Raw genomic sequence first — 16,860 nt, forward strand, 5'->3', positions numbered from 1 at the left:
TAAAAAATATCTACAATCAACATCATTTAGTACAAAAAATATTAGAATCGATCCATCTCCTCACTTCCCGAGGGACTTCAATAACAATAATATGGGTGCCTTCTCATATCGGCATCCAAGGAAATGAGATGGCTGACAGCGCTGCAAAAGAAGCATGTACATCCAACTTACCTGTCTACAACATACAGCTCCAAGAAGATTTAAAATCAAAATTCAAAAGGAATATCCAAGACAAGTGGCAGAAACTTTGGATCACCAAAAACACAAAGCTCAGAGAAATACAACCTAATGTTTACAGCTATTTATCCCTAGTATCTCTGAACAGAAAAGAAAAGATAGCAATACGAAGATTGAGAATAGGACACACACGTTTGACACACGGTCATCTTATGTCCTCTACAGACCAACAGTTATGCTCTCATTGCAACGATACTCCTATCACCGTCAAACACATCCTCACAGAATGTCAGCACTACCAGGCCACCCGCATTGCCAACAATATAACCCATAGTCTAGAAGAACTTCTGAACTGTTCAAGCCGACTCAAGAGCCTAATAGACTTTTTAAAGACTTCTCAATTGTTTAACAAAATATAATTTACATAATATTTTTATTCTTCACAATTGTAAACTTTGTATCATAACTTTGTAAATACTACTGTAAACCTTTGCTCCCGTGTCAATGACCTAAGATGTTGAGACACGTTAATTCGAAATAAAAAAAAAAAAAAAAAAAAAATTAAGGTCAAATCCTTTATGTCTGTGATCGGAATATGAGGGTTCATCAGACATATACCAATTTGTTATATTATCACTTACTTTGCTTGTGCAGAGTGTTAAATATAACACTTCTTTGCATACCCTAGTAAAAAAAATTGGTTTGTTGCCTATACTAATATAATTAAAATTAAATTAAACCTTCAAATATGATAAAATTCAAAATAGACTCACCCCTTGCGTTAATATGTGTGCTGCCCCATATGGTGTAGTGTGCGTTGGCATTATTTCTTATAATTAATTTAATCCTTTACTTAGGCAATATGCAACTATATCACTTATAATGCTTGGTGGATCTAGAGCCTCATCACCCGGAAAGTAGGCTGAACACGCCACCAGTTTCTTCTATTCTACTTACATGGTTATAGTTAAAATACCTGTAATAATATTATCGGTTTAAAGCAGAGGATTAGGGTACAATTTACTCTATTACGGTCAATTATGCACGATCTTAGTATTATAGCTTTAGGTGTGTATAAAACCTTACCTTGTTTGGTTGATAAGCTAGCAATCTTCTCGATAATCCTCCAGGGCTCCTGTAGGAGGGCAATATCAATGCCTTCTTGTTCCACTTTTCTAACCTGCCATGTCGATGCGGCATTTGAGTGTTAAAGATTGGCCTGTAGCCTGTAGGAGCCTTATTTCTCTCTCACTGCGAAGAGGTTTCCGGTTCTGGTTCCGTTTACTTTCCTTCTTTTTCTGTGGGTCCAGCGCACTCATGGACAGTAGTCCTTACGAGTGATCTGGTTGCGCCTGAAGAAGGTTGTTCCACTTCCTGAACCTCCATATGTAGGGAAGTTCCCTTGTTTCACTGAAGTAAGTTGCTACTGGCTTTTTCTTTAGTGTTTTTGTCTTAATCTCTTCGTCTACCATGAGATCAACGTCTTATATTTCTGTTACTCTGACAGACTTAGTGGTTCCCTGTCTTTTATTTAGCATGAGAGGTTTCTTTAGAACTTCCTGGCTTTAGGCGTTTCGATTTTCTTTAACAGTTCCCTGCCCTCCTGCATTAGGAATCGTGTTTTTGGCTTCAGAGTTTCTGGCCTTTCGGTCGTGGGAGTCTTTTGGCCCTGAGTTTTTTTTTTTTTTTTCGTTTGTCCATGTTGGTCACACGGGTAGCTAGGGTAAGACATTCCACCTCTCGTAGATCCCCGCTTGTGAGGGTAAGGTCTAAATACGATGGAATGCAATCTGTTGTCCCAAAGGAACCGTTTGCGACACTGTCACCCTAGTGTCTTACAGTCTTTACTACGGTGTCTCACAGCTTGGTTTGGGAAGTGTTTATCGACTATCTTGTTTAGATTCGCCAGATTTAATTTCAACAGGGCAACCTCGTGAAGGGTGCAATCAAAGATTACACACCCCCAATCATTGTTGGGAGTGTTTCAATTGTTGATTTAAATGGAGTGGTCGCTGGTTAATCGTGGTGGTAAATAGTTGTTCGATAGGGTGAAGAAATAACTTGTAAAATGAAATCTCTTCACACGTTCTTTATTGTCTGCTCTTATGGCAACATATGGAAACATACTACTCTTATAAAATTGTAATGACTTTGCCTAGGGCTGACAGGGTTGCCGTCTAGGCAAATTAAAACTTAGGGCTAAGAATTTACATATAGGTACATAGAATAGAAATATTTTGAAACAATAGAATAAAAATATTTTGAAACAATTTTAAACAAACTCCCCCGTTGAAGGGTACCTTCAAAATAGATTATAAATTTAAATAAAGTCTTATGTATTAATATTCTCACTAACACTCTCTTGCTGCATTGGCAACGGACACAAATGACGAACAGAGCGAATAACAGTCTTATTGTTTGTTTTTACCTCTGCCACTCTTGAAAGTTTATCTTTACCGGAATGCAAGTTAATAATACGTCCCAAAGGCCATCTACATGGTGGTTGTTGATAAGCGAATTAACACTAAAGTTCCGATCTTCAAATGGGACGAAGATTCGTTCCATTTGTATTGCTGTTGCAGTTGCGAAACGTATTCTTTCACATAACGATTCCAAAATTGTTGATACATATGACGAATCGTTTTGTAGTTGGAGAGCCTGCCTATTGGGATTGTGCTTAAGTCAGTGTCGGGAATGGTTGTAATAGGACGGCCAATCAGGAAATGGGAAGGAGTAAGTGGCGTTAGGTCAGTTGGGTCATTAGAGAGTGCAAACATAGGTCTAGAATTTAAGACTCCCTCGATCTGAATTAGCAGAGAATTAAAATCTTCGTAGATAAGTTTGTTGTCGAGTAACACCCTCTTTAAATGGTGTTTCATGCTTTTAACTGCCGCCTCCCAAAGACCGCCAAAATTAGGCGCATACGGTGGAATGAAATGCCAATTTATATTATGATCAATAGCGTAATTGTGAATATAAGTATTATTTTTTAAAAGAAATTGACCAAATTGTTTAAGTTCATTGCGAGCTCCAACGAAAGTGGAGGATACCTCCATCATTGGGGATACCTCGTCGAGCTATGAAACGCTTCAAGCAGGATAGGAAACAGTCTGTTGTGAGATTTGTACTGAGTTCAAGATGAATTGCTTTGGTACAAAAGCATACAAAAACACAAACGTAACCTTTTATTTCTTTGGCTCCCCTACCCGATTTATTGTTTAGTAAAAATGGTCCTGCAAAATCTATGCCACAGTGCTGAAATGGCAGTGATGGGGTTATGCGAGCTTCGGACAAACTGGCCATTGGACAACTGGAAAATGTAGGTTTAAATTTAAAACAAGTAAGACAATTTCTTACCGTTTTTCTTGCAAGGTCTCTCCCCCGAATTGGCCAATAATATTGTCGAATTGATGAGAGAAGGAGTTGAGGACCTGCATGTAATAGGACTTTATGTTTATGTTCAAATAGCAACTTAGTGAAAGGATGATTAGATGAAATTAATATAGGGTGTTTAGAGTTAAAGTCTAATCCAGATAATCTAAGTCGACCCCCTACTCGTAATACATGATTTTCATCTAAAAATGGAGTAAGATTTGAAAGTTTATGTTTGATTGGTAATGTATTACAGTGATCAATTGCTAATCGATTTATGCATTTTATTGCTAAGTATGGCGAACTAGTACAACCGTACGTAACGGTGTTTAATTGGTAAATTGAAAATTCATCTGCTGGGTTGTCCCTCCACAGGATCTGTTGAAGGGGCATGTGTGCATCATGTATACGGATCTGCCTATACATTTTACTAACGTCAGCAGACACAACATACTTGTATAGTCGGAACCTAATTAAAATGTCAAATATGTTATTTTGCTTTGGTCCAACATATTGTAACTCATTGACAGACCATCCAGAACTACTTGGACTTGATCCATCGAAGACCACTCTAAGTTGAGTAGTCAGACTACTAGGCTTGTATATGCCATGGTTGGGAAAGAAATAAGTTGGTTCAGTGACCATGTCACTTTCCACCCTGGTCATGTGACCTTAATCGATATATTCATGTATAAAATTTTTGTATAATTGATAAAATTGAGGATGAGTTTTGAATTGGTTTTCGAGTGATATGAAACGTTTTTTTGCTATTTCTTTTGAATCTCCCAATAAATCGGTAGAATATTTGAAGGGCAACTTCACTACAAACTGACCGTTTTCATTTCTTTGAGTGTGTTTGGTAAATAGTTCCTCACACTGGACGTCATCTTTTGATAACATCATAGGTTCCTTTATCTCATTGAGTTTCCAGAATTTACGTAACTGATTGTCTTCTGGTATAAAGCATTGTGACAAATAGCATAAAGACGTTGATATCGCATTCATTATAGTACCAGATATTACCCATCCAAGTTTGGTATTTTGAAGCACTGGTGCATGTTTTCCTAATTTAATATTGCCCTCTAATAGTAGTTCCCAGAAAAAACTGGCACCTATGATCATGTCAACTTTCTGAGGAATATTGAAAGTAGGATCAGACAATTCGATATTTTGAGGAATGGAAATTGTAGAGATATCAAATTGTTGTAACGGAATAGTTGAAATGAATGGTGTTACATAACAAGATAATTGAAATTGGAAATTATTTTTGTTTGAGAAAATTGTAATTGAAGTTTTCTTTTTTAAAGTAGAAACCACTTGGTTAATACCAATAATAGCTAATTCGGTATTGGTTAATGGTAACCCTAACCGTTTGACAAACTCTTCGGTAATCAAATGGGATTGAGCTCCTGAATCGAGCAGAGCTCTACATTGATGCAATTGATTGTTTTGGTCTTTAACTTTGAATGTTACTGTCGACAGAATTATATTAGATTGAGTATCTCTGTCTGTAACTAAGCATTGTTGATTGGGGACTGAAATTGCTTGAATATTGTGAGAAATTGCTTGTGAATTGTGTGACAACTGGTCACTATTATTTGGATGATTCTGAGCACCTACTGATTGAATTGTGTCTCGTGAATTGTATTGATTGTTGTTGTTGTATGCATTTGACTGTGTGTTTTGACTTTGATGTGAACGAGAATAATCTTGGTGTAATAAAGTGTTGTGTTTACGTTTACACTTACGACATGATCCGCTACTGCACCTTTTCTTGGAGTGACCAAAACGTAAACAATTCGGACAAAGATTTAATCTTTTCCCATCTGTCATTAATTGTTAATCTTAAAAATTCGGGGCAAGAATATATTAAATGATCACTCTTGCAATAATTGCACTGAACTTGATTTATCGATAAATCAAATTGTGATCGAGATTGTAGAGGTTTCTGAAACCCAGAGTGACTTTTGACGGTCATCATTGAGGAGGAATGAGGCTCTTCTTGAGATTGTAATACGTCTTGTCTCTGTTTAAGGAATTCAAGAAATTCATTTAAGTGAGGCAATTCTACAGAAGTGTGGTATTCTTTCCATTTATTTTGAGTTACTTTGTCTAATTTATTGTACACAACATGAATAATTGTCATATCCCATAGAGACTCTTTAGTGAGCTTCATTCCTTCTAAATATGATAAATGCTTTGAAACTTCATCGATTAACCCTCTGAATTGCATGAATGTGCCTTTATGTATCGAATTTAAATTGAAAATAGATTTTAAGTGAATGTCTACTAGAAATTTTTTTCGATCGAATTTGTCGCAAAGCATATTCCATGCAGCATGGTAGTCTTGGGAATCAGTAAAACCTTCTATTGTTCGTTTGGCATAACCTTCCAACGCAGCTTTTAAAAAGTTAAACTTTTGACCTGCACTTAATGATGAATTTGAATCGATAGTGTTTATAAAATTGGTTTTGAATTCGAGCCACTGCTCATATTCACCATTAAATGTAGGCAGCTTGATTTTATGCAAAAGAAAATTTTGAAGTGGATCGTGATTAATTACATTTTGAGGTGTGACATTTATTACCGGAGAAGAATTGCTGTTTATGTATTTCCTCTAAATATGAATTTGCTGTATAAAAATGATTTTCAAATGGATCACGTTCATTAAAATGAATTTCTAATTGATCGTCCGAACATTTCTCCTCGATAGATTGCTGAATAATTTCAAATTGACTTAATAATTCAAGATTATTTTTGTATCGCATATTTACATCGCCTAATGTCGGTTTAAGTGAACCATCAATTATTTTATTTACAAAATTTGTTAATGAAGTTAATTTACGTTTAAGAGAACCTCTATTTCTTATTAATTGTGCAATATCTGAGCTCGACATTATTTATTTTTTAATTGAAATGTTCGTAAATATCTCTAAATCTGACAAGTTATAATACCATGCAAATTCAAAAAGATCAAAAAAGTCTGAAATACCAGAATCTATAAATAGCACTGCGATAAGGGTAGGATTTATCTTAAGATGGTATATAAGTGGAACTGACTTACAGCTTTTCAGAGATGCGCGTCTGCAATCTCTCAGCAAATTGGCCACAGGAACACCGCTTCGTGTTTGTCAACGTTCTTTTGACTCGCTGTCCCGTTCTCTGATGGGTTGAAAGGCACACATGCACTAATAGAAACTTTTGCTTTACTTTTAATAAATTGATGATTAAAAATTGAAATTGTTACGATTTACCACCGAATTCGGCTACGAATGACCAAGAACTTGTATGTTTAAATTGTTGATTTAAATGGACTGGTCGCTGGTTAATCGTGGTGGTAAATAGTTGTTCGATAGGGTGAAGAAATAACTTGTAAAATGAAATCTCTTCACACGTATTTTATTGTCTGCTCTTATGGCAACATATGGAAACATACTACTCTTATAAAATTGTAATGACTTTGCCTAGGGCTGACAGGGTTGCCGTCTAGGCAAATTAAAACTTAGGGCTAAGAATTTACATATAGGTACATAGAATAGAAATATTTTGAAACAATAGAATAAAAATATTTTGAAACAATTTTAAACAGGGAGTACCAAGCGTTATTAGAACGAATAAAAGAAGCACACAGTCCTAGGACTCTTCATGCAAAACCTACTATGCCCTGGTATCTATTTATTCCTCGCTCGGCTTTATGCTGATTATAAAAGGAACACATCCCTCAGCACCAAGAAAAAAGGGGACCAGTTAAGAACTTAAGATAGTGGATCGGAAAAACTTCGTTGGAATTGAAAAAGCGGTAAATAAAGTTTTGTTGGGGTTTGGTTGTTTTGGACTATTGCCAACGTCCAATGAGGATAAGGCACTGCAAGAAGAAAGAAAAAAAAGAAGGCGAGAATGGGATATTATAGACTGCGAGAAAACCTAAGCAGCGTAATGACCAATAATAAAAGACCGCTATCCGATTGAAAAATGACATGAAGACAGTGGTCACAAACTGGATAACTGCGCAAGGCACAGAGAGGTAGAGGCATTTGGAAGAGGTCCATATCAGACAAGAGACTAATTTGATTGTGTCATGGTGATGACTAATTATTATTGCAAAATAAATTAATCCAACAATATTTTAAACATTATTGAAAATTGTTTATGCAATTTATGAGTTGTTAGTTCATTCATGATGTACTACCGATATTTATTTTTTTAGTTTAAATAACTGATAAATTAATACCAGTATTAGTGTCAAAATTTTATTATACTTCCTTCTTAATACTGGTTTTTATTGCAAAATAATTTTTCCAACAATATTTCAAATAGGTGTTCAAGGAAATTAGATAGAGTACCATTTACTAATCAATAATATAATTTGCGCAATTTATAATTTACACGCATATAATGCGATTTTTATTTTGAGCTTAAGCTAGTATGAATATTTTTATTTTTTTGAATGACAAGAAGGATTATGCGGACAAGTCATTTAAACGTATATTAAAATTTATACCCACATTGGAATAGTCTAGGGGACTTTTGTCATATAAAAACAATAAAAATAAATCTAGATGTTTATTATATTTTTATCGGTTAACAACAAAAATAGAACTTTTATGGTCCAATAAATAATCTGGTGGTTTCTATTTCATTTATTATATACAGTTATTGTTTAGTAGGTGTATTAAAAATACTGTATGTTTCAGCATTTAAACCAGATCTGATAGACAACAACCTAATAGTGAACTGATTACTTATGAACAGTTTAAAATCGATTTTTGGTTTTAACGGCTAGAAGACTTCTTCTTATTGAAGTGCCGTCTCCGTAATCACCATAGTTATTCTAATTTTAAATCAATTGCTCTAAAGAATTCAGCCAAGATATTCGTGTTCTTCCGATTGTCCTGTCCTCTATTTTACTTGGATTATGAGCCACAGATACCATATTTTTCTCCACGCATTATATGTCCGAGATATTGTAGTTTTCTTTCTTTTGTTGTTTTGTCAATTTCTTCTTGTTTCTTCGTTCTTCTTAATAATTTAACGTTCATAACGTGAATTGACCACTGGGATCTTAAAAATCCTCCTATATATCCTCATCTCAAAGGTTTTTAGGATTTAGTCTTTTTATCCTCTCTTGATTAAGCGCCTTTTTCATTTTTATAAAGTTGGCAGGTGCTTTTTTAATTTTAGCTTTTATTTCAACAGTATAGTCATTATTGTCTGTTAAAGCCAAGCACTGGAATGTTTATCTCTACCAATATACCTACAGTAATATGACTTGCAGTTTGCCCAAATTAATTCAATAGCGTTGAATTCGCCGTGATAAGCAGGTAGTCTTAACACTTCATGGTCTTGTTCTCTTAGTAGTTCATCAATAAAATTATAAACACATTCTCTTTTCTGTTCATTTTTGCAATTTGTAATAATTGAGGTTTTGTGAGTTTTGCATCATACTGGATGTTTTTTGTTGTCAACCGGGTAATAATTGCCATTCTAGTTGAAACAGTGGAAGGCTACTTTTTTAAAAGATCACTGTGATATGAAAAACAGAAAAATTCGATCAAAATATTAAACTTGCTTCAGTAACAAATCCTTTCGAAGCGTACCTAAACAATTATAAAACATTTACCGCTATACACTTCTGGATTACGTACATTTTTAACACTGTTCTTTCCAGGAATTGTTTTATTTCCCTTTGAATAAATCCACGTTTCGTCAAAAAAAATGGGTGCACTCTGGGATGCACACTATTGACATTTTCTTTTTATTTACGAAGGAACTTGGCTCTTAAAGCAGCAATACTGATGCGATCAATTAATGCTCTTTGATTATTGACCTTTTCGTAGTTAAATCCCAATTCTTTTAATAAAATTGTAACAGATGTTTTGCCAATAAATAAAACTTCTTTATCCCTTAATTCATTACTTATACTTTTCAGTAAGCTGTTTCTCGTTAAAAAAACAGATAAGTACAGAATAAATCGCACTGTTCTAACAATCTAACAATTCTAACTAATTCACAAGAATATTGACCTAATATCAATCAATGCATTCAGCACAAATTTCCTTAACCTACTACCTATCATCAATTTTTTTTACAACGTATATTTATATAAAGTATCGATTAAAAAGTACCTTCTGGTTTATTATCAAATTCAGATTAAAGAAATTGGTACTTAATTTGTTAGTACATTTCGTATACCTAGTGTATTCCGCACTGCCATTTTTGATCCCTGAGATAGATCGGTTGTCTTGTTTTTCGGATCTACGATCTACGATCTACTTTTGCCTGGCTTTGAGAGAATATGATTATTTTCTTTCCTTTTTATAATTGTACGTACTGTCCGTCGTGATATTTTTAATGAAGCAGCTACTCTTTTAAATAAAGAATTCATCATCATCATCAATGGCGCTACAACTCTTCGTGAGTCTTTGCCGCGTTTACTATTGCCTTCCATGTTTGTCGGTCCTGTGCCAGTAATTCCCATTGTCGCACTCCCATTTTCTCTAGATCTTCTTTGACTGCATCTTTCCACCTTTTTCTAGGGCGCCCTACAGACCTTCTTCCCTCTGGGCTTTCCCGGAACACATCGTTTATAAGGTCTCTGCAAGGGCCATATATCATTCGAAAAATTTTACGTTCCCACACCATCAATTTATTTATTTCTCTTTTTGTTAGCGTCCATGTTTCGCTTCCATACGCGACTGCTGGTCGTATTATGGTATTATATATCCGGATTTTTGTGCCTCATGAAAGAAGTTTTGACTTCATTAGATGTTGCATTGCAAAGAAAGATCTGTTTCCTGCCATTATTCTCGTTTCAACTTCTCGCTCTAATTTGTTGTCATTTGTGATTGTTGCTCCTAGATATTTAAATTCTTTAACCACTTCGAAGTTGTGATCATTTATAGTAATGTTTTGCCTTATTCGCCGTCGCTCTTGTGTTGAGACGACCATGTATTTTGTTTTGTTTTCATTTATTTTTAGACCGATGTTTAATGCAGCTTCCTCAAAGCTCGAGAAAATATCCTTAATTTCTAATGTTGATTGTGCTACTGCGTCTACGTCATCGGCAAAGGCGAGTATGATTTTTGCTCCCCGAGCAGTTATGTCTGGTTTGATTTTTGGATATATTTTTCGCATGACATATTCTAAGGCCAGGTTAAACAACAATGGGGACAACGGATCGCCCTGTCTCAGTCCAGAATTTACGCAGAAAGCATTTGATATTTTCCCCTATTCTAACTTGTGCAAAAGAGTTACTTACACACATTTGTGTTACCGAAGCTAGTTTCTTGGGTACGCCGAGCTCGATCATTGCCTTCCATAATGTTGCATGATTAATTTAATTATAAGCCTGTTTGAAGTCTATAAAAATCTGATGCACGTCGTGATTATATTCCCAATACTTTTCAAGCATTTGTCTTATTGTAAATATTTGATCAATAGTTGATCTGCCAGGCCTGAAACCACACTGGTAGTCACCAACTATTTCTTCGGCGTATGGTACTAATCTTTTTAATAATATCGAAGCCAATATTTTATATGTAGTGTTGATTAGTGAGATTCTTCTATAATTCATGCATGATTCCTTTTTTCCATTCTTGTGTATTGGTACAATAATACTACCACACCATTCTTTTGGCATTAGTTCTTGTTGCCAGGTCATTTCTATTAATTGGTGGATTTTACTTATGAGTCCATGACCGCCTGTTTTAATTAGCTCGGCATCAATATTGTCCAGACCAGGGGATTTATCGTTTTTAAGCGTTTTTATGGCATGCGTAATTTCTTCCATGGTTGGTGGGGGTATTTCTAATTCGACCGTTTGATACTTATGTTCTCCGTTATTTCCACCATTTTCATTGTTTTCATCAGTGAAATTTTGGATATTCAGGAGCTCTTTAAAATATTCAGCCCATGTTTCTATTATTATGTTTTCGGCAGCCAGCATTTCTCCATATTTATCTCTTACGAAGTTGGGTGTGCTTATGTACGAGCCTATCTTATGTTGTCTTACTTCTCTGTAGAAATTTTTATTTTGATTTCGTCTGTGTTCTCCTAGAGAATATCCTTTGTCCGTAGCTTCCGTCGTTTGTTTTTATAATCTGTCCTATTCCAAGGCAATAATATTCGTTTCGTAGCATTTTTTTTACTTGTATGTGTCGCTGGTCCATAGCAAAACCTCCTTTTCGGAGGGCCATGTTCTCCCTTCCTCGTTCGCCCTGACCCTGCCTTCCATTGGGGTTGGTTATCCAATCTCCAACAAGGTTGCTCAGGTTTCCGGGGTCCACCCGTGTGGCCAAGACCACACTTCGTAGAGGTGAGGATAGGAATTGAATAGAAGAGGCTAGAGATGCTAACTCTTATAATGCGCATCACTACTCCCTTGAACCCCTTTAAATAAAGAATTACTTAATGATATTTATTTTTAAAAACGAACACACATTTCAATATGTTACCTATTTAACAGATGAAAATGGCTCCAAAGTCACTCCATTTATTTTTTCTAATTCGAAATACCCCAACCCATTTAACAAGTTTTGCTCAAGCCCAAGTTTTTGTGCTTGGGAATTCAATGGTTTACCAGGCACACTATAAAAATAAAAACTTAAAAAATATTTAATATCACACCGTTGGCGTGGGTTGAGCCATATTCAAATAACTAAAGTTCAATTTAGAGGTTATGATAAATAGTATATTACTCGTCATTAACTAATAAATAAATGTTCGATCGGTTAAAATTTATAAATGTTCGGTCTTTCACAAAGGCATTTGGTGTGTATCGACATTCACCGGTGAATGTCGACACACACCAATCCCAAACTTTCGTAGTAACATATACATGATAAAAAATAAAAAATATGTTCTATATACTGTTCTTTTCAAATATAACATCCAGAAAGAGTACTTTAACTTATGCTACTTGAGTTAGATGCTTCTAAATTATCAATAAGATCAGATGTTAAATTTTTAAATGAACTTTTTTTGTAGATGGTGATCGACACGATATTCTTGTGTTTCTGCGAAGACTGTGAACAAAACGATGGGGAATCGAAACCATACTTTATGTCCAGAGGATTAATGGAGTTTGTCGAGAATTCCAAAAAGGCTTTAGATATTTACGACTCCAGAGCAAAATCTTCAGCAACTGAGTTAAAAAGTGTTCCAACTATCAGTGGTGATGTTACAAGAAATTTTTCGGGCTAAAAGTATTTGTATAAAAGGGTACTCATCAAAATAACACCCAAATTATATTTATAAAAATAAAAATAATTGTCATTTATAGTTGTCTTGATATTATGTTATAGTTCACTATATCTGAAGAATTTTTTTATAATATTGTTCTGAAGCTATTTTTTGTGATATTTTATTATTATTTTTTATCTTTAATGGGAATTAATTACAATTTCTGTTGGAAATATGTTTATTTTTACGTTTTGGTTTCCGCTTCGGAAATCGTTGTCAAAATTCAAATCGTTTTGTTTTGTTACTTGGTAATACAAAAAAAACTCTTCTAATAACTTAATTTTGTCTGCCTGATTCATACTGAGAATTTAGATATATATTATAGATTTAGTAATCGTAGATGAAGAAAATGACTTTAAAATGGTATTGTCAATATTTTTGAGTCGCGTTCCATGTGGCACATTATGAAGAAAATCAATCGGGTTACATACCTATCGGAAAGATGTTAGAGTCTTAATATATAAGATCGAATAATGTAAAATAAATTTAAACCAATAACTTTTAACGGGTTTTTAGCCAGATATTTAGTGGCTCAAAACATGTACATCTAGACACTGATGATGGAATATGGATTCCGAAAACGCTTTGTTGTTGTGATATAGCCCGATTGGGTTTTTTAATTATATACCTTTTATAAAGGATTTTAATAAATGTTTTGTGATACATGGTATACAGCCAGCTACAGGCACTTAGTTTCCTTGTGGATTTTGAAAATTGCATGTGTTGTTGATCTGCCTTGCATAAAAAATCAAAACTTTGGATCAAAAAAATTACAAAATATTATTTTATATTTTGAGAATGATTTCTGAAGGGAAAATTGAAACGTCAAAATAAACTTATTTTAAAGTAAAATCGGGGCTTATTCTCAATAGAAATAATAAACTGTATTAAGATGTCACAAGAAAATAGCTTCAGAACAATAATAACAAAATATTTGAAACTATAATTTGTAAGAAGGAAAATTACCAAATAGCAGTTTCGGGAAAGTCCAGTTTTTCGATAAATGAGATATTGCCTTACAAATAACCCTATTTTTGTTTCATTAATAATCAATATCGATATACCTTTAATAATAATTTTCAATACAAAAACGAATCCGATGAGACATGCTTTCAGTTAAGTTATTAATATGTATCCAGGCCAGATTTTTCCATTCATATAAAGCTCCTTGAATTAGCTTTTCTGAATTGCGATAAGGTTGTTGATGTGCTCTAATATTTTTTTAGTAGTGCTGTAAGTTCGATAAGGGCCGTAAGTCCAGTAAGCAAGAGAACCATTATAAAGCAGTTACATCTTCCACTTCTTCCTCTTCCCTAGCACCTCCCTAGAACCTCACAATGGGTTTTAACGCTAAATCCACGTAACTTGGACCTATTATTAAAGTTTGCCTTATACAAAATGCCTACAGCAGTTCTTCTTCTAATCATAATCCCACACTAAAACATGTTCTCCTTTTAATTTTGGGTAGGATGCCTTCTACGATCTCTTAAAATATGAGCTTCCCGGTCGTCCGAACGCCACATCTGGTTTCATCCAAAAACAAAGCGTTCTGCCAATTTTCCATTGTGCAGTTTGCCTTGGTAGTTTGAAAATATCTAATTGGCTTCTGCTGAATAACTTTCAAGGAAGAAGTTATTGTCTGATAGTTTCGACCGAAAAACTAACAACCGTAGTTTCTAAAAGTAGCCTTTGGAGCTCTGAATTAGATACTATGAGATTTAATCTTGCTATTTGAGCTAAACAACTTCAAAATCTTGCATGTTTTGGAAATAACCTTTTGAGGTACTCTCACTGTCCATTCAATTTACCATTTGTGACACAATTCTTTCTCTACGGACATCTTATAATTGCACAAATGGCATTCTTGATAAATTATTAAAAATGAAAATTTGATGAACTCATTATAGTTTTGTGTTAATAGCAAAATCACTATTGAAGAAACAATTATTACCTGCTTTTTGTAAACTCAACGATTTTTGTTAGTTAAATTAGTTTCTTTCGCATGTCAATATTAAACCATACTAAAGTCAATTTTATCTATTAAAATTACATGGTGATTCGGTATTATAAGTTGGGTGTGTATATATATCATAGGAAAAGCTAGAATACTGGACTGTGCATTGTTGAAACATACAAGATTCTATTTACAAATATATGAAACACATATTTAAAATTGTCACTACAATCAAAATTGTCTATAAACTTCAGAGATACAATATATATATATATATATATATATATATATATATATATATTTAACTGTTTTGGATGGGTTGGAGTCAATAAAAGGGCTATTGGTTAACTATTTTTTTAATCTCGAGCTTTCAATTGTGTTTACAATTATTATCAAGAGCTAAAAAAGACAAAATACTTACAAGGTTGAACTAAAAAGAAAAAACAATTTTTGTTAACTTACCAAATAAAAAATTAGTTTAGTAAGTAAAAATTACTGCTAATACATCTTCAAAATATTTAATATAAAAATGTTTTAATCCAATAAATGTTTCTCCGAAAATTTTTATAATTTTGAAAAAAATTGTTTAATACAAAAATAATTGAATTTATAAATAAGTTAAAATAGCAACCAATTACAAATAGCCTCAATGTCATAAATGCCAACATAAAATTTTTATTTTTGACAATTATATTGCCAAAAGTAAAATTTCGTTTAAACATTCTTTTTTGTTTAGTAACAAAAAGAAGAAGATTTATTCACCGTTGACAGATGTCTGAAAAAATGTAACAGATATATGGAGAATTAAATATGACATTTTACAAGTTTTATATATAAATCATAAAGAAAGAATATAATTATAAATTTTGCTTAAATTTTGAATTTCTGATCTTTTGTTTAAATTATTATCACTTTTGCTAATACAAACCATTTCCAAAAAAGTCCTTTTAAATTTATTACTTTCACTACATAAAATTTTAATGTTATCAAAATCCATAATATGGTCTTTATCGATTACATGCTCTGCCAAAGCACAAGATGGTTTTTTAATTCTGCAATCACTTTTGTGAGAAATAATGCGATTTGAAAGATTTCTTCCGGTCTCACCAACATATTCAGCCTCACACTGAGTACAACTAATGCTGTATACTAAATTCGTTTTTTCAAATTTGTCTATAGGATATTTAGTTTTAGAATATAAAGATGAAATAGTTTTGATGTTTTTTGTTGCTATTTTTATATTGTCAATAACCTTTAGTGTTTGTATTAATTTAGGTGTTAATGATGGTATAAAAGGTAGTGAATGATAATAGATGTTCTGATTGTTAGATACAATGTTTTGAGATTGAGCAAAAAATGGTGTTAAATTATTTATATTACCAATATTAGAAAAAAGCATCCTATGTAGCATATTTGGAGGATAAGAGTTTTCAATTAGAATATTTTTTAATAATTGAAGATCTTCTTGTAGATAATCTGGATGAGAAAGTTTTAAAACACGTTCTTTTAATCCTGTTATAAGGTTCATTTTCATCTTATTTGGATGGTGAGAGTAATAGCTTATAAATCTATTACTACATATGGGTTTTCTGAACCATCTGGTTTTCAACATATTGTCTGTATTTCTTACAATTCTCATGTCAAGGAATGGTAGAGAATTATCTACCTCTTCTTCAACTGTAAATTGTATATGTTGATTATGACTGTTGAAAATGTTGACTGTTTCATGAATTTTGTGTTTAGGAAGTGCCAAAACTAAATCATCTACATATCTCTTAATAAAAGGAATGAAAAAAGTGCAATTACTGATACAACCACTGATAACATCATCCATGACATAGCTACTTAGAATGGGTGAAAGACTAGATCCCATAGGACTACCAAAAATTTGTTTATAAAATACACCATTAAATATAAAAATATTAGAATCAAAAACAAAGTTGATAAGTGTTTTGAAATGTAATAAGTCAATATTAGTGTGTTGCGAAATCTCATTCCAATGTTTTTCAACACTACTTATGATTAAATCTAAAGGCAAATTAGTAAAAAGAGATGTTGCATCAAAACTAACTAAAACATAATTTTGTGGTAATTGGAAATTATTAACGAAAGGACTA

At 33.3% G+C, this 16,860-nt stretch overlaps 1 protein-coding gene across 4 annotated transcripts in view; it reads left to right on the forward strand.

Moving 5' to 3' along the window:
• Positions 1–15,033, forward strand: part of LOC140450207 (choline transporter-like protein 1) — a 233,635-nt gene extending 218,602 nt beyond the window's left edge. For all 4 annotated transcript variants that reach the window (XM_072543684.1, XM_072543683.1, XM_072543686.1 and 1 more), the window contains one exon: positions 12,535–15,033. In XM_072543684.1, coding sequence (XP_072399785.1) covers positions 12,535–12,750 — 216 coding nt within the window. In that variant the 3' untranslated portion in view covers positions 12,751–15,033. The remainder of the gene's footprint in view (positions 1–12,534) is intronic.
• Positions 15,034–16,860: the final 1,827 nt, after the last annotated feature.

This window comes from Diabrotica undecimpunctata, chromosome 9, assembly GCF_040954645.1.
Source record: "Diabrotica undecimpunctata isolate CICGRU chromosome 9, icDiaUnde3, whole genome shotgun sequence".
Lineage (NCBI taxonomy): Eukaryota > Metazoa > Arthropoda > Insecta > Coleoptera > Chrysomelidae > Diabrotica > Diabrotica undecimpunctata.